Genomic DNA, 26522 nt, shown 5'->3' with positions numbered 1-26522 from the left:
AACGATTCTACAGCGTGCTTTTTCCCCTTGTGCTCCGTGTTCCACACGCCTTACGTCCCATCTCTCTCCAGCCTCAGGGACTCTCCCTTTCTTCTTTCCCAAGCACTAAAAACCTGTCTCCCTCTCGTCAGGGCTGTACTACTTTCTGCGCCAGGGACTCCTAGTCCAGCTGCTACTGTCCTGCGCTGTCCTGAGGCCTCCTTGCTTTGACCTTCCTTCTAATCGTATTCAGATGGAGGGACGCCTCTCTAGTTCTCGAATCGAATTTTGACTTTTGGCCTCTGCAGCACCCTCGTGGAACTGAGATTTCATACCCTTCTTTTCTCTCTGACTGTCATGGGGGGGGGGGGTTGGAAAAGCCCTTGACCTTGCTGCCTGCTCTCCTCCTTCTTCCACTTGCCCTTCCCCCCATCAGCTTTCCCTGGAGAAGGGACGGAGGGAGGGAGGAGAGAATGAGGACGCCTCAGAGCGCCAGGACCCGCGGCCCGGCCTCCCTCATCTGCCGAAGGGGAAGTGGTCACTGTCCACACCTGTCTGTGCCCTTGTATAATCGCCTCTCAGTGTTCTTGTCTGTCCCCAGCAGACCTCACTCGACAGACTGTGCCACCCACAGAAAGATGACCCTGCCACTGGATAAGAGATGCGCAAAGACCCAGAGGATTAGGATCTTACCAATGGCCGGTCGTGATCCTGAATGCCAGCGCACGGAAATGATGAAGGTATGTTGGCTAAGCTTTATCCTGGGATTTTGGGGGCATTAAGAGCTGTACTTCCCAGAATACTAATTCACAATTTTGTATTGCCACAACCATTTTATTTCTTGTCGTTATCAGGGAGCCAGCTTAAACCCGAGCCTGTGGTGAACCGTAGTAATGTCAGTGGCTCCTGGTGCGATACAGCAAACCACACACTCACGTGCTCTCTCTTCAGTTTGAGATTTCAGGGGAAATCTGATAATTTAGAAAATGTAACCTTCGACAGAGATCATAAAACTTTGTTAGCCGGATAGGAAATGCTAGAAGGTCAAAAAGACATTCCCGACTCAGTCGACATGAGCTCTGCCTCGTGAACACCAGTGTGTGGATTGCCAGGTGGAGGAAGGGTGTGAATGGTCTGCTTTGGGGCTCAGGGAGCCTCCCCTACCAGCGCCACCTCCTCTGTCATCAGGGCCATGGGGAAGCTCTCTGGGGTGAGGGGCCCAGACAGGACTCTCTGGGCCCCGTCGTAGTTTGGTGGAGCCCGAGCAAGCCGGGTGTCTGTCTCAGGGCTTAGCAGAGACAGCCTCCCTCACGTGTCCACTGGGCCTGGCCGAGGTCCCTCAGGCTGGCTGCTGCTGTCTGGGCTCTGAGTGGCTGGCAGCACGGGGCACGCTGTGGCTCCCAAGGCCACGTGTGAGCCAGTTCTGATCGGGCCGTCAGCGCGAGGGAGCCTTCTGCCTCTTCACCCCGTGTTGCCTTCACACCTTCGAACGAAACTACACAAGGTGACCGCTGTGTGTGGTGACAGGTATGGAAGGGAGAGAGCTGTTCTCTGAAGACAAGAAATTGTCTTCAAGACACTTCAAGTGGTTTAAGTGGATACAAAGATAGTTCATTTTTTCAGTAAAAAAGTTGATTTGCTTCTTTACAGAAAGAAGAACGTTTGAGGGCTTCTAGTCATGAGACAATCCATCTGTGGGAGAAGCAGAACCAGCAGGGGCTGAGTGTCCCCTACCAGGACCCCAACAGTGTCCATGAGGAGGAGGAGGGCGCCAAAGCCATTAAAAGCCATTACCAAGGAGAGTTCCAAGGTGAGCTGGGCAGGCTGATGGGCTTTCACTCCCTTGTCCTGCTGTGATTTACTTAGGACAATAGTACAAATGCCTTTTATTTTTACTATTTTTGTTAGGGGCATTTTCCCCACAGAAAAGCTTAGCTGGGAAAATAAGGTACCCTCAAAATCAAATCAATTAAATAATTTATGTCCTTATGGGGGAAAATGTGTAATGAGCAGCTTGCCTCTTGTGTAATTGACCCAGTATTTAAACTTTGTAGTTTTTAATGTGTGCATAAAACTCTTGGGTGTTTAAAAGTGATGACTTCCTCAGAACAAAACCTCCCAAACTGAAGTCATTTCAGCAGGTCTGAAAGTTATACATACCTTCTCATCAAAACTTTAAAAATGTTGGGGCGCCTGGGCGGCTCAGTTAAGCGTCTGCCTTCGGCTCAGGTCATGATCTCAGGGTCCTGGGATCGAGTCCCACGTCGGGCTCTCTGCTCAGCAGGGAGTCTACTTCTCCCTCTCCTCCTCCCTCTCAAATAAATTTAAAAAAATCATTTAAAAAAATGTTGGCTCTTCAAGAAAAAATGTACAGTGGGAAGCAACAACATTCAGGAGAAAAACTCGGGAACAAACAGGTCTTCATCTTTGAGGGTCAGTCCCATGTCTGAAGTTCCTTTGCTTTCAGAGGAACGAGCCAGAATCTATCCTTCAGACGGCGATGAAGGATCAGAAGAAGAAAAGGCTTAAAGATTACTGAGACCAAGGAAGCCGACCAGTGCTGAGGTAGAACCACGTTTGTCCTGAACCCAGGAGTCCTCTCCTGGAATGAAGAGTGGCTCCCAGCCCAGGAGCACACACCGGTGTCTGTGGGCCTCACTGAAAGTCAGTGAGGTCAACGCAGTGACAGGACGAGGAGCGGCCGGAGGAGGGTCTGACCCCTGTGCTCAGGCGGGTGTTGGAAGGCTGCTCGGAGGAGACCTCTCACTGGGTGTGGAAGACAGCGTTAGCTTGCAGGACACACGGGCCTGGTGGGCGTCCTAGGGGGATGGAAGGGCCTGTGAGAAAACGTGCCGGGCTCTGAGGCACCACCATGCTCGACAGTAATTCAGTGTGGTAGAGCAAGGGGGGTGCCGTGGTCCTTGTGGTCAACAGGCGTCTTTCTTGTTTGGGTGTAATAGTAATTGAGGGTTATTCCATGTTCACATTATTAAAATACTTTCCCTTTATTTTCTTTTCTACTTATGATGTCCTAAGTGCAAATAAATTTTAAGTCTTAAAATACACAGGGAATCACTATATTATTGCCCACACACCATTTACTTGATTCACTGTTTTCTGAATGTTTAACATGCTTTACTCTGGGTTTGGAGTCACAAATCGGAGTAAACGTCACAGTAACAGAAATGTTAAGCATGTCAGTTAAGCACTAGTCACCTAAGGGAGGCATTCATTTTTCATATAAAAATATATATTTAAAACTTCAGGGGCGCCTGGGTGGCTCAGCTGGTTGAACATCTGACTCTTGATTTCAGCTCAGGTCATGATCTCAGGGTCCTGGGATCGAGTCCCCCATCAGGCTCCCTGCTCAGCGGGGACCCTGCTTCTCCCGCTCCCTCTGCCCCTCCCCACCGCTTGCTTGCTCTCTTTCTTTCTAAAATAAATAAAAGAAAATATTTATTTATTTTAAGGATTTTTTTTATTAGAGCAAGAGAGAGAACAGCAGGGGGTGGGGAGAGGGAGAGGGAGAAGCAGGGTCCCCGCTGAGCAGGGAGCCTGATGGGGGACTCGATCCCAGGACCCTGAGATCATGACCTGAGCCGAAGGCAGACGCTTCACCAACTCAGCCACCCAGGTGCCCTAAATAAAATCTTTAAAAAAAATAAAACTTTACAAGTATACTGAGAAAGCACATAAAATGCAAGAAGTCTTTTTTAAAAACCCACAGATTTTAAAATACTGAATTTTAGATAGAAAAAGTGAAATAATGAAGCAGGGGAAGTCATATGATTGGAATGTCAGTATAGAAGGAGGAGGAAGTGTCCCTCCTGCGCTGACCGCTGCCCAGGGGAAGCCCAGGTTTGTGGGGCCTGAGCAGCTAGAGACAGTGTCTGTGGACATGGGTTGCTGCGGGGGGGTGGCCTTTTTTTTTTTTTTTTTTTTTTAAGATTTTATTTATTTATTCGACAGAGATAGAGACAGCCAGCGAGAGAGGGAACACAAGCAGGGGGAGTGGGAGAGGAAGAAGCAGGCTCATAGCGGAGGAGCCTGATGTGGGGCTCGATCCCATAACGCCTGGATCACGCCCTGAGCCGAAGGCAGACGCTTAACCGCTGTGCCACCCAGGCGCCCCGGGGGGGGGGGTGGCCTTCTAATGTGAAGGGCTGGCTCCCCCATCAGCTCAGAACTTTATTTTTTTAAAGGTTTTAATTCCAGTTAGTTAACACCCAGTGTTGTATTAGTTTCAGGTGTACAATATAGTGATTCAAACTTCCATGCAGCACTCGGTGCCCATCACAGCAAGTGCCCTCCTTCATCCCCATCACCTGTCACCCGTACCCCCAGTCCCTCTCCCCTCTGGTAACCATCGCTTGTTCTCTATAGTTAAGAGTCTGTTCCTTGGTTTGTCTATTTTTTTCCCTTTGTTCATTTTTTGTTTCTGACATTTTACATGAATGAAATCATAAGGTACTTGTCTTACTCTGAGTTATTTCACTTAGCATTTTATTCTCCAGCTCCATCCACGTCAGTACAAATGGCAGGATTTCATTCATTTTTACAGCTGAGTAATATTCCATTATATATACACACCACATCTTTTTTTTTTTTTAAGATTTTATTTATTTATTTGACAGACAGCCAGTGAGAGAGGGAACACAGCAGGGGGAGTAGGAGAGGAAGAAGCAGGCTCCCAGCGGAGGAGCCTGATGTGGGGCTCGATCCCAGAACGCCGGGATCACGCCCTGAGCTGAAGGCAGACGCTTAACGACTGAGCCACCTAGGCGCCCCACACCACATCTTCTTTATCCATTCATCTAGCGATGGACACTTGGGCTATTTCCATAATTTGGCTCTTGATAATGCTGCTATTAACATCAGGATGCATGTGTCCCTTTGAATTAGTGTTTTTGTATTCTTCGGGTAAATACCCACTAGGGCGATTGCTGGATCATAGGGTAGTTCTATTTTTAACTTTTTGGGAACCTCCATCGTGTTTTCTAGTGTGGCTGCACCAGTTTGCATTCCCACCAACAGTGCAAGGGGAGGGCTCCTTTTTCTCCACATCCTCACCAACACTTGTTGTTTCTTGTGTTTTTGATTTTAGCCATTCTGACAGGTATGCGGTGATAGCTCTTTGTAATTTAATTTGCATTTCCCTGGTGACGAGTGCTAATGAGCATGTTTTCATGTGTCTGTTGGCCGCCTGGATGTCTTCTTTGGAGAAGTGTCTGTTCATATCTTCTGCCCATTTTTAAATTGGATTATTTGGTTTTTAGATGCCGAGTTGTATGAGTTCTTTATAGATTTTGGATACTGACCCTTTATCAGATGTGTCATTTGCAGATATCTTCTCCCATTTAGTAGGTTGCCTTTTAGTTTTGTTTTTCCTTTGCTGTGCAGAAGCTTTTTATTTTGATGACGTCCCAATAGTTTATTTTTGCTTTTGTTTCCCTTGCCTCAGGGGACCTAGCTAGGAAAAAAAATTGCTGCCTGTGCTTGCTTCTAGAATTTTTATGGTTTCAGGTCTCATATTTAGGCTTTTCATCCATTTTGAATTGATTTTTGTATATGGTGTAAGGAAGTGGTCCAGTCTGATTCTTCTGCGTGTAGCTGTCCAGTTTCCCCAACACCACTTGTTGAAGACACTGTCTTTTTCCCATTGCATATTCTTTCCTGCTTGGTTGAAGGGGACTTGACCATATACTCATGGGTTTATTTCTGGGTTTTCTGTTCTTTTCTGTTGATCTATGTGTCTGATTCTGTGCCAGTAGCCTAATGTTTTGATGACTACAGTTTTGTGATATAACTTGAAGTCCAGAATTGTGATGCCTCCAGCTTTGCTTTTCTTGTTCAGGATTGTTTTGGTTGTTCAGGGTCTTTGGTGGTCCACACAAATTTTAGGTTTATTCTACTTCTGTGAAAAATGCTGTTGGTATTTTGATAAGGATTGCATTAAAGGTGTAAAATGCTTTGAGTATACACATTTTAATAATACTTGTTCTTCCAGTCCATGCACATGGAATGGCTTTCTTTCTTCAATATTTTATCGTTTTCAGAGTTCAGAGTTTTTCACCACTTTGGCTGGGTTTATTCCTAGGTATCTTATTTTGGGTACAATTGTAAATGAGGTTGTTGTCTTAATTTCTCTTTCCGCTGCATCATCGGTGGATCGAAATACAACGGATTTCTGTATATTGGTTTTGGATCCTGTGACTTTACTGAATTTGTGTTATCAGTTCTAGCAGGTTTTTGGTGGAGTCTTGGGCTTTCTATATACAGCGTCATGTTATCTGCAAACAGTGAAAATTAATACTCCGTCCTCACTAATTTGAATGCCTTTTCTTTCTCTTTGTTGTCTGACTGCGGTGGCTAGGACTTCCCCTACTATGTTGAATAAAAGTGGTGAGAGTAGATATCCTTGTCTTATTCCTGACCTTAGGGGAAAAGCTCTGAGTTTTTCTGCATGGAGGCTGATGATGTTAGCTGTGAGTTTTTCACAGGCAGCCTTTATTACCTTGAGGTACGTTCCCTCTAAACTTATTGTTGGTTTTTATCATGAATGGATGTTGTACTTTGTCAAATGCTTTTTCTGCGTCTAGTGAAAAAATCATATGGTTCTTTCTCTTACTGATGTGATCTATCACATTGATTGACTTGCAAAAAAAAATTTTTTTTTAAAATATTTATGTACCTGACAGCCAGCGAGAGAGGGAACGCAAGCAGGGGGAGTGGGAGAGGAAGAAGCAGGCTCCCAGCAGAGCAGGGAGCCTGATGCGGGGCTCGATCCCAGGACTGTGGGATCACGCCCTGGGCCGAAGGCGGACGCTTAATGACTGAGCCACTCAGGCGCCCCGTGACTTGCAAATACTGAACCACCCTCACAACCCAGGAATAAATTCCACTTGATCAGTTGGTGAATGATTTTTTTAAAAAAATACATTGTTGGATTAGGTTTGCTAGTGTTTTGTTGAGGACAGCTCAGAACAATTGTAGACAAAATTTCTTGAAAATGTTTGATATTGAATTTTACATCTTATCTCTTGTATCTGTTCAGGAGGTGAGGCCTCTGGAAAGAGGAAAGCAGTGGGTGAAGAGGAAGAAAATGACTGAAGTATGAAATGTGCCCTCACTGTATGCATTGTACGGACCCTTGAGGAACACAGGTTTGAACTGCATGGGTCCACTTACAGCTTTTTTTTTTTTTTGATAAATATGGTACAGGGCTGTAAATGTATTTTCTCCTCCTTACGGTTTTCTTAATAAATTTTCTCTAGCTTACTTTAAGAATATATAATACATTTAATAAGCAAAATATGTATTAACTGTTATCACTAAGGCTTCTGGTCAGCAGTAAGCTATTAGTAGTTAAGTTTCTGGGGAGGCAACAGTTATACTTGGATTTTCGACTGTGCAGGGAGTTGGCGCTCCTAACCCCGTTATTCAAGAGTCAACTGTATATTGTTTTCAACAGTTTGTTTTAAGGCAATGGTGACATGACTTGTTTTGATTGAAATGGAGTGGCTTTTGCATAATCCTAGTTGTGAATAAAAAATGTTTAGCAGCAAGTCTGCGACTTCAGAAAATCCATTTTTCCCTAACGGGCAGCTTATTTTGGTAACTGTTCTAGGTCTTAGGTTTTTGTGCGTTTTGGCTGCTCTGCCCCACCTCTTGCTCCTGGCTGGGCCAGAGGTGGGCTTCGTTCAGGTCAGGTATTGCTTCTTCGGGGATATCCTTCTCTCCTGCCTGGCTGGGTCTGCAGCCCTTCTGCGCTTTGTTATTTATTTCCATGGGCATGGCACTAACTCCCGTTGACCGCATGGCCCTGTGGTCTCGTCAGAGCAGGCACAGCACGGGAAGGCTCCCTGGACACGGGGTGCTCTGCCAGGTGCCGTACTGGCCCTACCAATTCTTTTTTTTTTTTTTTTTTAAAGATTTTATTTATTTATGTGACAGAGAGACAGCCAGCGAGAGAGGGAACACAAGCAGGGGGAGTGGGAGAGGAAGAAGCAGGCTCCCAGCGGAGGAGCCTGATGTGAGACTCGATCCCGGAACGCCAGGATCACGCCCTGAGCCGAAGGCAGACTCTTAACCACTGCGCTACCCAGGCGCCCCAAGGCCCTACCAGTTCTAATCCTCAGAACGACTTGAAAGGCAGGTGCTGTTATCCCCATTTTACAGACTTGGAAGCTGAGGTTTAAAGAAGTCTAAGACTATCCAGAGACGCCTGGGTGGCTCAGTTGGTGAAGCCTCTGCCTTTGGCTCAGGTCACGATCTCAGGGTAGCGGGGTCGAGTCCAGCACTGGGCTCTGCCCTCAGCACAGAATCTGCTTGTGACTCTCTCTCCCTCTGCCCCTCCCTTCCACTCACGGGCTCTCTATAATAAAATCTTTTAAAAAATATTTTAAAAAAGACTTCTATCCAAAGCTTTTTCCTCCCAAGTAAAAAAAATAAGCATTTAAAAAAAGATTTTATTCATTTATTTGGCAGAGAGGGGCACAAGTAGGGGGAGCAGCAGGCAGAATGCGAGGGAGAAGCAGGCTCCCCACTGAGCAAGGAGCCCAGCGTGGGGCTTGATCCCAGGACCCAGGGATCATGACCTGAGCCAAAGGCAGACACTTAACCGAAAGAGCCATCCAGGCGCCCTGGAAAGCTTCACATTTGAAGGATAAAAGATGTTTGGTGATTTTGGACCCACATGTGGTCGGCCACCCTCATCATGGTCCCTGAAAGAGCAGGGGCCACTGTGCTGGGCACGAGGACACTGTCTCCCCAGGGCCACTCAGACTCACAGGAGCTGGAGCTGCCTGATAGTCCAAGCGCCGGGGCCTCCTTACTTCCAAAGAGGACAGGCCTCCAGACCTCCTGCAGGAGAAAGTAAGCCCGACAGCCATCCCTGGAAGGCCAGCTAACAGTAAAGATGCAACGGGAAGGTCTTCATTCCCCTACATTTCCGAACTCTGAAATTTTTAAATTATTTGGCGCTTGTCCCTAAAAGATTCCTCAAACCCATTAGAACCCATTTCATGGATTTTCTCTTCTGCTTGGTGGCTTTGGGTGACCGGTAAGAGATGTTTTTGCTTTGCTGTAAAAATTATCTCTAGTTTATTAATTAGTAGGATTGACTCTGTTTCGTCAAATTTGTCAACTCACTTTTATGGCCAGACCAGACCTAGTACCGACGGTATTTCAGCCATATGAAATTACTATTTTTAGGAGTTAAAATGGTTAAGTATTGACAGTTTTATATGGCTGAATGTAATAGACTGGACTGGGATAGAATAACTACCGGAAATAAACTTGTTCCTGAAGGGGTTTGTGAGAAAGTTTAGAACATAAGAACTAAAGGGATATTTCAAAAAGTTCAAGTCTACAGAATATTTGATAAACTTTACTGAAATTATTTCAGTATAATGTGTTAAGTTCTAAAAGCCTATAGTACAATAGTCTTCAAAAGAAACTTCACTATTATGAATCAAGTTTAATAATTTATCAGTATATTTAATATCAGTAATATTTGTCAGACTTATGGAGCTGAATTCTAATGCAGAATAGAAGAATGACCAAATTAAAATGACATAAAAATATAAAAAATCTTTGCTTATAAATATTCTCAATGTAAAAATAGTGAAGCATTTCTTTGATAAGCAAGTCTTGTGAGAATGATCTAGAAACATGAATGCTTAGTGAGAGCTGACAGAGAAGACAGTTCGATAAATGGTTAGATCCAAGAACTCACACCCTTGTCCGAGGGCAACAGGAGTTGTTGTTCTGGTTCATCCATGTGTTTGGTTCTCGTGGGTGCCTTGTGTTCAGTTAATACGGTACAGAAGTGAAGTGGCCGTAGAGGCATTATGCTAAGTGAAGTGAGCCAGAGAAAGACAAATACTGTATGATGTCACTTATATGACTATCTAAATACACTGAACTCAGGAAGAGAATAGTCGGGTGGTTTCCAGAGGCAGGGGTGGGGAGTGGAGGACACGGGCGAAGGTGGTCAAAGCTATCAACTTCCTGTTAGAAGGTGAATAAATCCTGGGGACAGCATGGCGACTATAGTTAATACCGTATTACATATCTGAAAGTTGCTAACAGAGTAGCAAGGAAAAATAACTTTTTTTTAAAAACCATGTGAGGTGATGATGGATGTTAACTGGGGGTAGAAATTTCACGCTATATATATATATATATATATATATATATATATATATATATAAAATCACATGTTGTCCACCTTTAATACAAAGTTATATGTTAATTATATCAATAATATTAGAAAAGCATTTTTTTACAAGAGTGGAGGGAAGCTGCTGGGGATCCCGGGAGCTCACCATCCTCAAGTCTGCGGGGAGGTGACTGTGCTGCCTGACCCTGTAAGGGCAAGGGACAGGCCCTGTGAGCACAGAACCAGAACCAGCAGATTTTATGAAACCTCGTGAATCTTTCCATCTTATTTTAATGACAGCAAGGATTAAATATAATGTATAATAGAACATGACTAACATTTTATCAAAACATTTTTCTTTTATAATTTTTATTATGCCATGGAATCCCCTTTTTAAGTGAAAATACATCAGATACTGTCAAAGGAAAAACAATTTACAAAGTTCTATTTACATGTAACTTTTCCAGAGTGCACCTATTGCACGAAGTGAGTACGTGGGTTACTTCATTCAAATAACAGGAATTTGCAATTTAATGAGTGAGATAATTCTCCTTGAAATCTCTAACAATCTGCTGGTTTTCTTCAACACAAAATGTTTATTTGGTCTTCTAAATGACAGGCACCCTTATGAAATGTATTTCGCCTATACTTAAGACTTCGAGATCTAAGCTACAAGTTTATAGCACCAAAATCCATTTTAATATCGGTATTATTGTTGCTTTTTTCAGTACAATTTCATGTAGACATAGTTGCAAAATCAACTTCAAATATGAATGTAAAATTTTACAAAATGGGAAATGAAAAGATTTTAAAAAACAGCAATTTAAAAATGCAAAGAGTATTCTTTGAGTAGATAACCAGGTAAGCATAAATCAGTTAGCCTACGGAATGTTTTAAGGCCTTGGAAAATCTTTGGTTTAAAAATCAAGGCTATTTCAGAACCCTAATCTAGTACAGCATTTTAAAGCTACATAGAAATACTGTGAGTTACTAAAAGGCTAAGAGGTGCCAGAATTTAAAGATCAAAGTAAACATCAGTTTTCTCCCTTATAATTCTTGATTTTCTGATTCAATTGGGTGAATGGTCTTTAAAGATTTTTATGAAAAAATGTTTTCTTCAATTATATAACGAACTGTTGTAGCTCAGAACCGGAATGGTACAAGGAAAACACATCTTCATACCTCGGTAAGTCACAAATGAGAAAGATATGACCCGTGCGTACGATACGCATACTGGGTAGGGCCCCACCTACCTAAATTTTAAAAAACCTTATGGTAGAAGGGGTCACATGCTTCTCAACGCACTGACTTACAGGACAGCGCAAGCCAGAAAGCCTTGCCGTGAGTGTAACGGGGGCTTCCAGACTTGCTGCATGTGGACCCCCGACCCTGTGGCGAGTAAGCAGTCTCTGGAATCGGGTACACTGCCAAAGTTGTACATGAAAAGAAAGACAGAAACACTTGTTAACTTGGAAAAAAAAAAAACCATCAGTGGTCTCTAACTGAAAGGGAAGGGTGCAGAGTCCATCTTTGGCCCCACTAAAACACTGGTTACGGACTCAGAAAAAATAAAGACAACCCATTCTTCCAAGGGAAGCTTTCTTTCGCCTGTTGACAGGCTTATTACCAGAGCACCCAAGATGCTCCGGGCTCGTTCAGCAGACTGTCCAGCCCAGGCCAAGGGAGTGACACTTTGTAATTCAATTTCAAAAACTCTTCTTTAGACCTGTCCCCTACTCTTAAATGGGATTCTTCCCTTTAGTCCCTGTAAATGATCTGGCCAGGCCTGAATCCCGGAGGCCAGGAGGACTCCGGTTCCTCCCCGCCGGTCTCCTGTAGCCGCGCGGGCTCTGCCATCTACTCCAGCGGCCGCCCTGCAACAGGGCCGGATCCCCGTCTCCGCCTGGGCGGGAGGTGGCGCTCACCCCAGTACGCTGTTCCAGCGTTCCCTTGAATACCGTGAGCATGAGCAGGACGAAACTTCTCTCACGAGACATGACTTTTACACAATGTGGACAAAAAAGCATAAGAAGAAAGGAAACATAATAAAAATCGGATTCATGGAGGGCGGTTTCCCTTACTGGCCGGACAATTCGTAGCGAGCGCTGAGTCACGACCGCCTGTGCGATGCTGGCAGCGCGCGCGCAAATTCTCACGCTACTGTGCAACAGCTAATTCACCCCAGGCCAGGTTCTCATGTACAGTAATCCTCAGTTCCAGTGACCGTTTTGCACGTGCCTCAGACTCAAATTCCAGCGCATTTATTATCTTTGATTTCACGTGTTTAATAACAGCCTTTTTTCTCTTTATCTTAAATAACCGAGAGCTGGCTCTAGGTCTTTCACAGGGAAGAAAACAACTGTGAGCTTTCACAAAAATTTAATAATGCCCAATTAAAATAAAAAACTATAATGAACTTAGACATAACGATAGTTTTAAACAAAGTACATAACGTGGCCAAGCTGATGACTTTGTTTAAACAAGTCTAGGTGTTGCTGACTCACATCCATCAGACAAGCGCAGTGGCCTGGAATATGCAGGAGGCCCCTTTCTCTCTCCCAGAGATGGGCTTGTACTCCTGAACAGAGGACCAGATTTTGAGTCATCTGTTGTGAAATTCCGCCATTTTGCTTTCTTGACAGAAACAGAAAGCACACTCTTGCCAATTTCATGTATTCTAAAACACGGAGAGGGCTCCTGCGATGGGATAAGGAAGGTTCTGAGGAAGGTCTTGTACCTAACAGGTGCAACAGCAATTCTCTCAGTCATGTCCCTTTTTGACTTAAAAAAGATTGGTCCTTAAAATGTTCGTATTATTCTACATAAATGATTTCCTAAACTTCTTTCATAATTGTACTTTTTAACTCATGAGTCATCACAAACCATTTAATAAAGCTAAATTAAAATTGATTTTAGCAGAAAGAAATGTTATAAAATATAAAATACCACCTACTATTGATTTTACAGTTTGAAACTGTTAACGTAAACTAGAAAAAAGAAACATGTAGTTAAAAAAAAAAAATTTCCAGTCTTTTCCCTTCTACCCAGGAAAATGTTACATCTGACATCACCACCATGAGCTCTTGGTGACCTCTTCAAGTCTCCCAAAGATTGGATCTTGGTGGACTTACTGGTGGTCTCCCTCCACTCGTCTTTTGCGAACTGTGAGGGGGAAAAAAAAAACTGTTAGAAATCCTGGTTACTTTGTTAACTTGCTCGTAAGGAACGAGTTTCTGTATGATCCAGTTAGAGCCGTACAGAAATGTCTATTTGTTGTTCACAAGGCCATTAAAATAAATTCACATCCTTCATCGTTGCCCTTTACTTGCTGAGAACTCAGGGGCTTCGAAATGTGAACCACGCGTCCTCAGCTCACTGGAGCTCCCACAGGAGCAGGAGAAATCTAAACCACTGCCCCGCATTCACCTTGACGTCACTGCACCTGTCTCATTTGTTACTAAGAACACTGATACCTGTTAAGACAAGGACTTACAAACTACCGTGTTAAATTTTGAAGTCACATTCAGACAGATGGGATTAGAAAGCATCAAAAGTAACAATTTGCATGTTCTCTGACGGGCACCACAACTCATTTCCTTAGTTTGTGAAAGCACATACCAAAAACATTTTTGTCATTTTAAAGGTAAGTGACTTGCTACTGCTTTCCAAATTCTTTTTCCAGGGTCTCCTACAAAATGAACTGGGCTCTGACAAAACAACAAAATACAAGGCAACGAACGCCTCGGACCCTAGTAATGTGCTGCGGTCCTATCTGGTGACCATAATAAACTTCGGCCACCAAAGGGGTCAGGAGCAAAAGAAAGGTGCATGTCTCAGGAGCCCCCAGCCGCTTCCCAGACTGGTGACCCCAAACCCATAGGCCATACGCAGTGATGGCAGGATAGGCTCTTCCAGCAGACATTCAAGGGATGTGCATAAAAGCTCGTCCAGCCATTGGGTGAGTGCCAGCCAGGAAGCAGAAACCAGGAGAACTAGAGTAGCAAGCTCCCATGAGCATTTTTACACTTCGCTAATTAAGTACAACCCTCACTCCAGATTTTAGTCCATGTTAATGAAAAGCAAGTCTTTGCTGAAATATTACGGGAAAAAATCAGAGACCGGAGTCCTCAAATACAAACCTAACTCATATACGTAGATCTCTGAAAAACACAGAAATACTTTCCTGAAAGACAAACCAGATTAACATTTCCAAGAGAATACTGAATTGCAGCAGGGTTTGGTTATTGGAAGATCATTTCAGATGTTAAAATGCGTGTCATAGAAAACACATGTAAAGGAGGTCTGTGACAGAGGGAGCAGACAAAAAAGGTTGGAAATGATGTGGCTAGTGGTGTGCGGACAGTAACAGAGTCAGAGTTCAAGCAAATATTGCATGTGTGCCACGGACCCTCTCTGCTGTTCGCAGCTGGGACGCTTCTTAGCTGGAGAGATGGGAGTAGACAGGATTATTTCCATGAACAGGGAACAATGAGAGGTAAGACATCCGAATCAACACTGAAGATTCCGACGCAGCCCCACGTGCAAGGTGAAAAATAACTAGCTGCCCCGGAGATTCTACGGTTCAAGTTTTGATCTTTGAGCTCTTTCCGGCGTCTATGTGTCAGACTGCCGGTACGCACACGTGCTCCTGATGCCTGCCACCTTGCCACGTGCGCTGACAGCGACGCGCAGGGCTGGGGAACAAGCAGAGGGTGCTGGGAGCACACACGGCAGAAGACCGGGCCAAGAGCCAGGTCGGACTCTTGTTCCTCACTCGGTGCCTACCTGCCACCAGCGATTCCTCGGTTCAGCCCCTAGATGAGAGGCTCATAAATTTGGCCCTACTACCAACTGCCTTTTTAAAAAAGATTTTGTCAGAGAGAGCACCAGCAGGGGGAGCGGCAGACAGAGGGAGAAGCAGGCACCTTGCTGAGCAGGGAGCCCAATGGGACTCGATCCCGGGACCCTGGGATCACGACCTGAGCCGAAGACACTCAACTGACTGGGCCACACAGGCGTCCCACCTATTAATAATTCTTTGGCAATTTCTTTCCAAACCCCACTGCACTAACAAGTTCTCGGTACTTTATGATCAATTGCAAGTAAGTTCTAACCTCACATCCTATCTCTAGAAGAATAAAAAATGGAGTTTTTGAAGTATCGTTTTAATCACGTATTCAGAGGCCAACAATGGCTCTCAAATGCCACCCACAAAAAATCCAAAGAAACTAGGTTTCTTCCCATCTAATTTTAGTGCCTTTTACCAGCACTGCCTCTTAATCTGCTGACGTGACTTCTTCGCAGTTAGCTTCCAGCAGCAAGGACTTACTGCGAGTTCACTCTGGGGGCAGCAGCCTGCAATGCGAGTCCATTCTTACAACCTGCAAGCTGTCCTCAGCATATAAATAACTAGCTTGATGCCCAATTTGAGCTTTTATCCGTGTGCTTCCCCACTCCAGCAATGACCCGATTCTCATTTCATGGCTGAAACTCTGGCTTGGCTCAGAGTGAAACCGCATGAGGTGGGGGTCTCCAGAGCTACCCACACAAAGCTGTCTGCTTTCTCTCACTTCCGCTTCGCATCAGACCACACCTTCCACGTGGCCTCCTCATCCTCTATTACTCGGGGCCACGGACACCTACTCAGCGGCACAGTGCCAACAATAAAGGACCCAGGAAATAATTTTCATGTGTTCTCTCATCGTTTGGCATAGTGTTGTTTCTCGATGTAATTAGCATGACTTTGCAAATTACACTGAGAATCAACAGTACACCAAACACACCAATTTTCTAAAATGCAAGAGGCTGGGGCGCCTGGGTGGCACAGCGGTTAAGCGTCTGCCTTCGGCTCAGGGCGTGATCCCGACGTTCTGGGATCGAGCCCCACATCAGGCTCCTCCGCTATGAGCCTGCTTCTTCCTCTCCCACTCCCCCTGCTTGTGTTCCCTCTCTCACTGGCTGTCTCTGTCTCTGTCGAATAAATAAATAAAATCTTAAAAAATAAAAAAATAAAAAATAAAAAAAATAAAATGCAAGAGGCTAAAATCTATGGGAAGCTAAGTCATCAAAGGAAACAGAAAGGGTTTGAACTAATACTCTTCACTGTAATTTGGGTGGAGGGAAGGAAGCTGTAACTTTTCTGCTTTAGAAACCTTTAAGAATGCAAACTCGAATACGGCGAAGCCTAAAAGAACTGCATCCCTTTGAAGTGTTACTCCCTTTAAGAAGTCTTATTTTAATTCTTGTCTGAACACATTTAAAAATATTTCAATGATAAAACACCAACTTAAAAGAAGACTCAATTACTGGAAACACGTAGAAACAAAATTCCAAGCATCATATTCTTTAATTCAGCCTTGGCTGGAAAACTTATTTCGAATAGAAGCACAAGCCTCAGCAGTATCTTCAGTAAGAACTGCGAAAAGAAACGGGCAGCTGCTGACCTTGACCGATGTGTGCAGCGAGAAGACAAAGTGCCCGGTAATGGCTATGTCAGGGAGACGGATTACGACAGCAGACACGTGCCACACAATACAAAACGTGGATCAAAACTGTAATCCATATTTTATCATATATAAGTGAATTTCTGTCTAGGCCTGTTTGATAAAAAGGCCAAAAACTTTCCTGAAATGTTGAAATCTTCAATAGCTCCAAGAGGAGACTCGTAACTAAGAACAAGATTTTTGGTCCAGGAAGCATTTATATTATGTTTCTGGTAGAAAACTGTTCGCTTAAAGCTGTGAAATGTTTGTGACAGAAGATTTCACCCACAAACCCAGTAATCACTACAACTGCGCTTAAACTGAACTCTAATTCAATCAATATAAAAAGGGCTGTGCAGTTAAAAAAAAAATCCCTCTAATACATTAGCTTAATGATACAATTCAGAGATTTGATTTGAAATGCATGTGTCTTACCTAAGTCATTGTTTTTTGTTACAGCGTTAGCGGCCCTGGTTCGGGGTCCCTGCTGTGTAAACTGATATCCAAATTTAAGGATATTTGTATTTTCCTCAAGCATCTTGGCCATTTCCAATTCTACAGCTGTCCCCAACTGCTGCCTCTGCAATAATTAAAATAAAAAATAGTATTAATAAACTAGATCAAAATACTTTTCAAGGTAAAGTCAAGACTAAGACATTCAGGTAAATGTTGACTCTGCTGGTCTTTTAAAATTTTCCCAATTCTTACAACATACATACATAAGAGAAACAAAATTTTAAAGCTCAGTGTATGTTCATACAGACATAAAAAAACTGGATTACCACAAGGAGATACAACTTCATACCCCTTATTATAAGATGATGATAACCAAAAAGACAATAACAAGTGTTGGCAAGAACGTGGAAACACTGGGAAGCTCACACATGCTGGTACAAACGTAAAATGGTGCCGTGGCTGTGGAAAACAACTTGGCCGTTCCTCGGAGAGTTAAACAGTTACCACGTGACCTTGCTATCCCACTCCTAGGTATATACCCGTGAGAAATGAAAACCTACGTTCATATAAAAACTCGTGTATGAATGTTCATATCAGCATTATTCCTACTATTCAAAAAGCAGAAACAGCCCACATGTAATATTCAGCCATAAAAAGAGTAACTACTGATAGATACTACAGCACGGATGAAACTGCAGAATATTCTGTAAGTGAAAGAAGGCAGACACAAAGACCACATATTGTATCATTCCATTTACGGACAAATGTGTAGAGACAGAAAGTAGATTAGTAGTTGCCAGGGCTGGTGGGAGGGGTGATGAAAATGTTCTGGAATTAGTGGCAATGGCTGCACAACTCTATGAACATGCTCAAACCCATACTCAAAATATTAAGCTAATATTCTGGATGCTTCTGATGTCCTCATCTCCTTTTAGGCCACCACCTTCCCACAAGGCTCCCCGAAAGCCCTCCTCCCACTTGCCTCCTGAGTCCCCAGCCCCTGACGTGGAGCGGACTGTGGCCTCCTCAGTTACTGCTACAGAACACTGACCTGATTGTCAATCTTAAGCTCTGCCAGGGTTTCGTTATCTCTTAAAGCATCCATCAGTGCCAGAATCCCAGCTCCGGTAATAAAGTTGGACTCCATATTTAAGCTCTTCAAATTCTTGTTCACTCTTAGCATATCTGCAAAAGCCTAGAAATTAAAGAAAATAGAGATAAAAACTGACGTACGTATCACATATTCTCCCTGCCATAAACAAATACAATAATCAGAACTGCTCTGGTGTTCCTCATTAGACTGTGGTAGCCTGACAGACCACCTCACAGGCCTCGCGTCTATTTTTTACACAACCCAGTCCCGGTGTTTAGATTGGTCGCATGAAATCCTCTGTCGGTAACATTCTCTGCTGCCGTCCACACCGTATGTTCACTCATACCGCACTCCTCCTTTCTCCCGTGTGTCTCACACTCGCTCTCAGTTCCTGTGTAGGACTAACTTCATCAAGGTGTCTTTGGAACATCTTTTCTTACTCGGGTCTTACCGCAGCCGGGTTACTGTGTGGCTAAAATGAAGATAAATTACGGACTGATTTTCAAGGCCGAGATGGGAAGGGATGCGTGAGGCAGAAGGCCAGAAATGCTCACAGCTTCCCAGAACTTAAAGTCAGGTTAAAAGAGAAGGCAAGAGGGAGCAGAGATACTAGAAAGACCTTGGGACAGCTCTCTATACATGTGTACTTCTCATTAGTGACAGCTAGCTATGTGGAACAAACCCCTCGTCCATCTGTATATACACTTCTCCAACTATTATCTGATTAAGTACTGCGCTGTAGGTTTAGAAATAAAACATACAAGTCTTTGCCTGATGGAACTTACATTCTAGTGGGGGGGAGGGTGGATAATCAAAATATAATGTCAGATGGTAAAAAGAGCTGTAGAGAAAGAAAACACGGTAGACAGCGCTGGGGGCAGGGGTGGTCAGGAAAGGCCTCACCAGGAAGGTGACATTGGAGCAATGACTCAAAGTGGTGACATAAAACAATGTGAAATATCTTAGGGAGAAAGTTCTGGGTACAAAGAGAAACCAGGATGAAGGCCCTGCATTAGGGGCACGCGTGGCACATCTGAGGAAGAGCGAGAGGCTGTACGTCTACAGTAGAATGAAAGAAGGGGCAACAGCGGAGCCTGGCTGGCACAGCTGCCTGAGCGTCCGACTCCTGGTTCAGCTCGGGTCTGCTCGTGTCGTGGGATTGAGCCCCACATCAGGCTCCGCGGCCAGCATGGGAGTCTGCTTGAGGTTCTCTTCTCTCCCTCTCCCCCTCCTTCTCAAATCCATATTAAAAAGAAAAAATGGGGCAAGTAAAGGATTATAAGACCACTGAAAGATTGTGATTTTTATTAGTGAGATGGGGAGCTGCTGGAGGGTTCTGAGTATAGGAATGAGGTAACTAAAGTTTTTAAAAAATCATTTCTGGGGACGCCTGGGTGGCTCAGTTGGTTAAGTGTCTTTGGCTCGGGTCCTGATCCCAGGGTTGGGGGATCGAGCCCTGCTCAGCAGGGAGTGTGCTTCTCCCTCTCCCCTACCCCCCACTTGTGCTATCTCAAATAAATAAATAAACAAATCGCTTTTGATGCTATGTAAAAAAGCTGGCTTGGAGTTGGGAAAGGTGGACGGACACAGGCAGCCCAGTGAGGAGGCTAGTGCAAGAATCCAGATGAGAGAAGATGCTGGCTTAGACCGAACAGCGTGGTAGTTGAGGAAATGGTGAGAAATGCTTAGATTCTGGAATATTTGGAAGACAAAGCTGGATATACATTTACGGGTGTGAGAAAGGGAAATCAAGGATAACTCCATTTCTTTTTGTCTTGAGCAAAGGAAAGAATGAAGTTGTCATTTAGTGAGACAGGAAAAAATAGGAGAGGAGCAGGTGTGGGGTGGAAGCCAGGAGTTTGGTTTGGGACCATATGGGATGTCTGTTACACAGCCAAGCAAGGGGTTAAGCAGGCGGACATAAGCATGGAGTCCAGGAGAGGGGTATGAACAGAGGATAACAACCCTGGGAGTCCGAAGCATGATAACACATAGCAACGAAACAGAGTGACATCACGCAGAAAGTGAGTGTAGACAAAGAAAAGAACAGGACCTAGGACTAAGCCCTGGGCCATTTCAATGCTTAGAGATTGGGAAGATGAGGAGGGACCAGAGAAGGATGTCCAGTGAGGAGAGAGGAGAATCAAAGGGAGTGATGTCCTCAAAGCCGAGTGAAGAAAAAGGTTCATACCATGACTGACTAGGATTTAGCTCAAGAATGCAAGGTTGACTTAATATGCAAAAGTCAGTCAATGTAATACACCGTATTAATAAAGGACAAACCACGTGACCATCTCAATACACACATTGAAAGCATTTGACAAAATCCAACACTGTAGATCCATAAATGGAATCCTCTGCAGATGTTAAAGGAATGGTGTAGAACTTTATGTAGTGATATGAAAAGATCTCTAAGATATATTGTTCACCGAAAAATTAAGTTACAAAACAGCATACATTGTGTGACTTCACTTAGGGTTTTTAAAATTGTAGGGAAGAAATATAGGAAAAAATAAACATAAAAGAGTAAATGCATTGCCTAATGGTGAGTTAAACATCAACTGAAAAGACAGTAAACCTTGATCATAAAATCAACTCGGCCACCTCTGTCACACACCACAGTCACACTTTCTATTCTCAGTAGCAGCTTACTTACAACAGCGACGGGGTCATTGCTCCGCGTGGCCGCAAGACTGAAGTATTTCACGTGTGTGTTGGTTTCCAAAGCTTTTGCAAAATCTTTTAGGGTTGGAACTGGGATGTTCTTGGAAGACAATAATGTGAAGTATAACATTTTAGTTTGCAGGAAATTCGGTCCATTAATCAAATATATTTGTACTTACTTTTTTTCATTAAATGTACTCAGAAATTATATAAACAAAACATTTAGCCTACAAAGGAAAACAAACGGCCTCCTTCCCATCTGTATGATTTCTCTATTACGGTACATTTGCACAAACCGCTGACCGAGAGCAGAGTAGGTATCATTTCTCTAGCATTTTTTGATTAAAGAAACTTTCATTATTCTACACTTAACTATTTGGATTATAAGACATCAACACCTGAGTATTCAAAATGGATCCACTTTTCTACAAAGGGAGAGATGTCACTTAGTTTAAGCTGTGAGATATTAAGAGAGATTAACCCTACACTACCTGAAATATGGAAAGATATAATTCTAGAAGGCACTAATTTCTCCCTTTAGTACCAAGACTACAATTCCCTGTAGCTTAGTTATTTTCAGATCATTACCTATTGATTTAGATATGCGAGGACTGACTTTTTTAAAAATTAAAAATCAGTGATCAACTAGGAATGTTAGCTTTTTCCAAGGCTTGCTTGCTTCCGCTCGCAGGAAGGAACACCTGCTAAAGGAGCACAGAGGTCTTATTCCCTGGGTTCTTATAATTCCCAGATGCTCTCTCAGCCCTCAATTCAGACAAATCAAGATTTAAAACGAGGGATTCTTAAAAATAAAATTAAATGAGGAATTCTTAATGCAGCTATTATACATTGACTAACACTCAAGAGATAATCTAAATTTACTCTGTGGTAATTCATCATCCTATGCCCTCCCAACTCATTTCTTCTTTACTCCAGGGAAGCATTGCATTTTTTTAAGACTCAAGATCCCAGAAAGCCCACTACTAGGTGTTTACTCCAGAGAAACGAAAACACATGTTCACCTGTTCATATGTGTTTAATGGCTTTATTATAATCATTCCAAACCAGAGGGAATCCATACGTCTATCAACTGGTGAACGGATAAACGAATTGCAGCATGTCCAACCAACAACAGAATACGACTCAACAAACTACTGACACATTCAACCACACAGATGAGTCTCAAATGCGTTATGCTAAGTGAACGAAGCCAGACTCAAAAGGCTCGTACTCTGTGGTTCCATTTACAGGACATTCCGGAGAAGGCAAATGGAGAAGGGAAAGAAAACAGATGAGCGGTCAGGGGCTAGAGCTGGGGGCAGAGAATGACAACAAGGGGGACTGACATGTTCCTCATCCGTGGGATGGCTGTACAACTTCTGCACTGCTCAAAACTCATCGAACTGTACACTGAGCAGGCAGAATTCAGTAGGTGCAGAGTTTGGTTCAATGAAAAACAAAAACAAGACTAAATGCTCTCAGAAGCAGGCAGTACTTTGGAAGCCAGAAAGATTTATGCTGACAGCGTGTAGGGTTTACATTTTTATATGATACTTTTTAAAAAGCAAGTCAGAAAAATATTATACTTTAATTTCTAAAATATAAAGGAATCTAAGCATACGGTTTCAAGCAAAAACTTTACCTTTAAGTAGAAAGAATCACACTATATCAAAACTGCCCAACTCTCATCCTAGATCTAACTTAGAGCAAGTCAAAACTTTATTATTTGCTTAGCACACATACCTTTATATTATTCAAATTAACTTCAACAAGACGAACATCATTTTCTTTAATTCTCTTTAAACTCTCTTCAACATTGGTTGGATTTGGTGGCTCATCAAATACTGGAAGAATCTTTTCACCTTTTACCACATCTGTAGTAACCAAAGAAAAGAGCAAGAGTCTCACTGGCTGATACTATTACGGAGAATGCATATATAACTTGATAACGCAAAGAACACGTACGTACACACACGTTCAATACAACTAACCAGAAAACTTTTTCCCCACAATTTCCAAAAGATCCTTTACATGCTGACATATATTGAAAGCATTCAAAATGTTATCCTCTCGTATCATTTTCTCTGAGATTTAACTGGTAATTACTATAAAGGGAGTACGAATCACAGACTTAAAGACACACAGCCTCAGTGAGAAGAGTAAGGTAATGAAGGACACGTGACCTCTTTCTCTTATGGGAAAAGGGGGAGGACGAGTAGGAATAGGAAAGAGGGAGACAGACAGGTAATGGTACACAGAAGAGCTACGGAGACAGAAATCCCCCAAATTACTGCCCTCCTTCACTCCTATCCCCCAATCGTTCACCAAGTATACCATATCCATCTACATGGCCAAAATACAACTAAGCAAAGTTGAAAGAGGACCCGGGAGCCTTGAATCCTCTAATGAGACGTAAGCACACTTTGATGTGTATATGAAGGTCTATGAACACAGGGAACAGGCAAACTTTAATGGATAAATTTTCTGGGGAGAAAACCTATAGCATCAGATTCATAGCAAATGACCAAAACAAGTTAAGAGCAACTGACAGAAAGATTGACAGGGTCATTATCCGGCTTAGTTCTTCCCTTCCCTCTAGCTTTTAGGAACAAAACTCATCTTAAGACAAAGTATACTGGGGGCACCTTCGCGCTCAGTCGGTTAAGTGTCTGCCTTTAGCTCAGGTCATGATCCCGGGGTCCTGGAATCAAGTTCCACATCAGGCTCCCTGCTCAGTGGGGAGCCTGCTTCTCCCTCTGCCTCTGCCCCTCCCCCTGCTCTTGCTGTCTCTCCCATGGTCTCTCTCTTTCAAATAAGTAAAATCTTAAAAAAAAAAAAAAGTCAAAGTATACTGAATAAATTCCCTCTAGGAGTACCTTGTTCTTTTCAAATTTATCACACACATGCACACATAGCATCCTGAGGAGATCAATTTAGACGATGGCCTGAAAATAATTTTCCTGAGGAAAGTGGAAAGATCTGGATATATCTAGCCTGGATGTATATATTAAAAGAAAGTATGCTCATGGTTTTCAGATTTATCCTGCAGAAGAAGAGAGAAATTTCAAGTTCTAAAAGGCTAGAACAGGTAGAGACTGCCTGGAGGCAAAAGAGATATAAGTAACACGCCTGATGGAAAATTTAAAGCAATGATCATAAGGATACTCACTGGGCTTGAGAAAAGAGTGGAGGACGTCAGTGAGACCACTGCCACAGAGATAAGGAATAACACACCACAGATTAAGAGCTCAAAAAACAAAATGAGAAACATGCTTGATGGAATGAACAGCAAGATGGAAGAAGCAGAAGAACGAATTAATGACCTAGAAGACAGAGCAATGGAAAGTAAGCAAGCTGAACGAGAGAGAGAAAAAAGAATTATGCAAAACAAAAACAGGGAACTCAGTGACTCTATCAAATATAACCTACATATTATAGGGTTCCCAGAAGTAGAGGAGAAGAGAAGGGGGCAGAGAATTTATTTGAAGAAATGATAGCTGAAAACTTCCCTAATCTGGGGAAGGAAACAGAAATCCAGATCCAGGGGTGCCTGGGTAGCGCAGTCGTTAAAGCGTCTGCCTTCGGCTCAGGGCGTGATCCCAGCGTTCCGGGATCGAGCCCCACATCGGGCTCCTCCGCTATGAGCCTGCTTCTTCCTCTCTCACTCCCCCTGCTTGTGTTCCCTCTCTCGCTGGCTGTCTCTATCTCTGTCAAATAAATAAATAAAATCTTAAAAAAAAAAAAAAAAAAAAGAAATCCAGATCCAGGAGGCAGAGAGAGCCCCCAACAAAATCACTAGAGAAGGTCCACCCTAAGACATATTGTAATTAAAATATATAGTGATAAATAGTAATTAGTAATAGAGTAATATAGTGATAAAGACAAACTATTGAAAGCAGCAGGACAAAAGACAGTTACAATACAAAGGAAACCCCATAAGGCTGTTGGGATTTTTCAGCAGAAACTTCTCACGCCAGAGGAGAGTGGCATAATATATTCGAAGTGCCAAATGGGAAAAACCTGCAGCCAAGAATACTCTATCCCAGCAAGACTATCACTCAGAATAGGAGATAAAGAGTTTCCCAAACAAAAACTAAAGGAGTTCAAGACTATTAAACTTGCCCTGCAAGAAATATTAATGGGGACTGTATGAGTGGAAAGGAAAGACCAAAAATGACAGTATGAAAGTAGGAAACACAAAACCAGCAAAAATGAATATTTCTGTAAAAAAAAAAAAAATCAGTCAAGGAACATACAAAATAAAAGGATGTAAAATATGACACCAGATACCTAAAACGTGGGGACAAGAGTAGTAAAGAATGGGTTCAAGCTTAAACAACTATCAACTTAACAGAGACTATATGCAGATGTTATATACCTAATAATAACCACAAATCAAAAACCCTTAATAGATATGCAAAGAATAAAGAGAAAAATTGAAATACATCACTTAGAAAACCAGCAAACCATGAAAGACAATAAATGACCAGAGAAAATCTTCAGAAACAACCACAAAACAATAAAAATGGCAATAAAAACATACTCATCCAATAATTACTTTGAATGTAAATGGGCAGAACGCTCCAATCAAAAGACAGAGAATGGATGAAAAAACAAGACCCATCTATATGCTGCCTAGAAGACTCATTTTAGACCTAAAGAGACCTGTACACTGAAAGTGAGAGGATGGAGAACCACTTATCATGCAAATGGATGTCAAAAGAAAGCTGGAGTAGCAGTACTTATACTGGACAAAATAGACTTTTAAAGCAAAGACTGTCACAAGAGGCAAAGAAGAACACTACATAGTCATAAAGGGAACAGCCCGACAAGAAGATATGACAAGTATAAATATTTATGCACCCATATACATAAAAGTCATTAACATGAACTAATCAATAACAATACGATTATAGTCAGGGATTTTTTACACCCCACTTACATCAATGGACAGATCATCTAAACAGATCATCTAAACAGAAAACTGTCAAGGAAACAATGGATTTGAATGACACACTGGACCAGATAGACTTAACAGATATATTTGGAACATTCCTTCCTAAAACAGCAGAATACACATTCTTTTCAAGTGCACACAGAACATTCTCCAGAACAGATCCCATATTAGGCCACGAAACAAGCCTCAATAAATCCAAAAAGATCCAAGTCATACCATGCATCTTTTCTGACCACAATGCTATGAAACGAGGAGTCAACCACAAGAAAAAAATCTGGAAAGACCACAAATACATGGAGGTTAAATAACATGAAAACATGCTCATCAACACTCATCAGAGAAATGCCAATCAAAACTACACCTCACACCTGTCAGAATGGCTAAAATAAAAAACACAAGAAACAACAAGTGTTAACAAGGATGTGGAGAAAAAGGAGCCCTCCTCTTCCACTGTTGGCGGGAATGCAAACTGGTGCAGCCACAGTGGAAAACAGTATGGAGGTTCCTCGAAAAGTTAAAAATAGAACCACCATACGATCTAGCAATCGCACTACTAGGTATTTACCCAAAGAATACAAAAGTGCTAATTCAAAGGAATACCTGCCCCCCTGTGTTAACGGAAGCATATTTACAATAGCCAAGATATGGAAGCAACGTAAGTGTCCATCCATAGATGAATGGATAAAGAAAACATGGTATATACAATACAATGAAATATTACTCAGCCAT

General features: G+C 42.8%; 2 protein-coding genes across 3 annotated transcripts in view; one reads left to right on the top strand and one right to left on the bottom strand.

Moving 5' to 3' along the window:
• The window catches only part of LEO1 (LEO1 homolog, Paf1/RNA polymerase II complex component), a 55398-nt gene extending 47857 nt beyond the window's left edge, over nt 1-7541 (top strand). Inside the window, exons 14-16 of the mRNA XM_057306334.1 lie at nt 584-719; nt 1630-1789; nt 7034-7541. Coding sequence (XP_057162317.1) covers nt 584-719; nt 1630-1789; nt 7034-7089 — 352 coding nt within the window. The 3' untranslated portion in view covers nt 7090-7541. The remainder of the gene's footprint in view (nt 1-583; nt 720-1629; nt 1790-7033) is intronic.
• Nucleotides 7542-10493: 2952 nt separating this feature from the next.
• TMOD3 (tropomodulin 3) overlaps nt 10494-26522 on the bottom strand; it is a 76565-nt gene continuing 60536 nt past the window's right edge. The window contains exons 6-10 of one of the 2 annotated variants that reach the window (XM_026518484.4): nt 22580-22710; nt 20829-20936; nt 18131-18274; nt 17059-17203; nt 10494-13303 (exon numbers count right to left, since the gene is read on the bottom strand). In XM_026518484.4, coding sequence (XP_026374269.1) covers nt 13269-13303; nt 17059-17203; nt 18131-18274; nt 20829-20936; nt 22580-22710 — 563 coding nt within the window. In that variant the 3' untranslated portion in view covers nt 10494-13268. Of the gene's footprint in view, nt 17204-18130; nt 18275-20828; nt 20937-22579; nt 22711-26522 lie in introns of both variants that reach the window. The other variant, XM_057306335.1, reaches the window with a different exon arrangement.

This window comes from Ursus arctos, unplaced genomic scaffold (genome assembly GCF_023065955.2).
Source record: "Ursus arctos isolate Adak ecotype North America unplaced genomic scaffold, UrsArc2.0 scaffold_36, whole genome shotgun sequence".
NCBI classification, from domain to species: domain Eukaryota; kingdom Metazoa; phylum Chordata; class Mammalia; order Carnivora; family Ursidae; genus Ursus; species Ursus arctos.
This window is presented reverse-complemented; position numbering and strand designations above follow the sequence as displayed.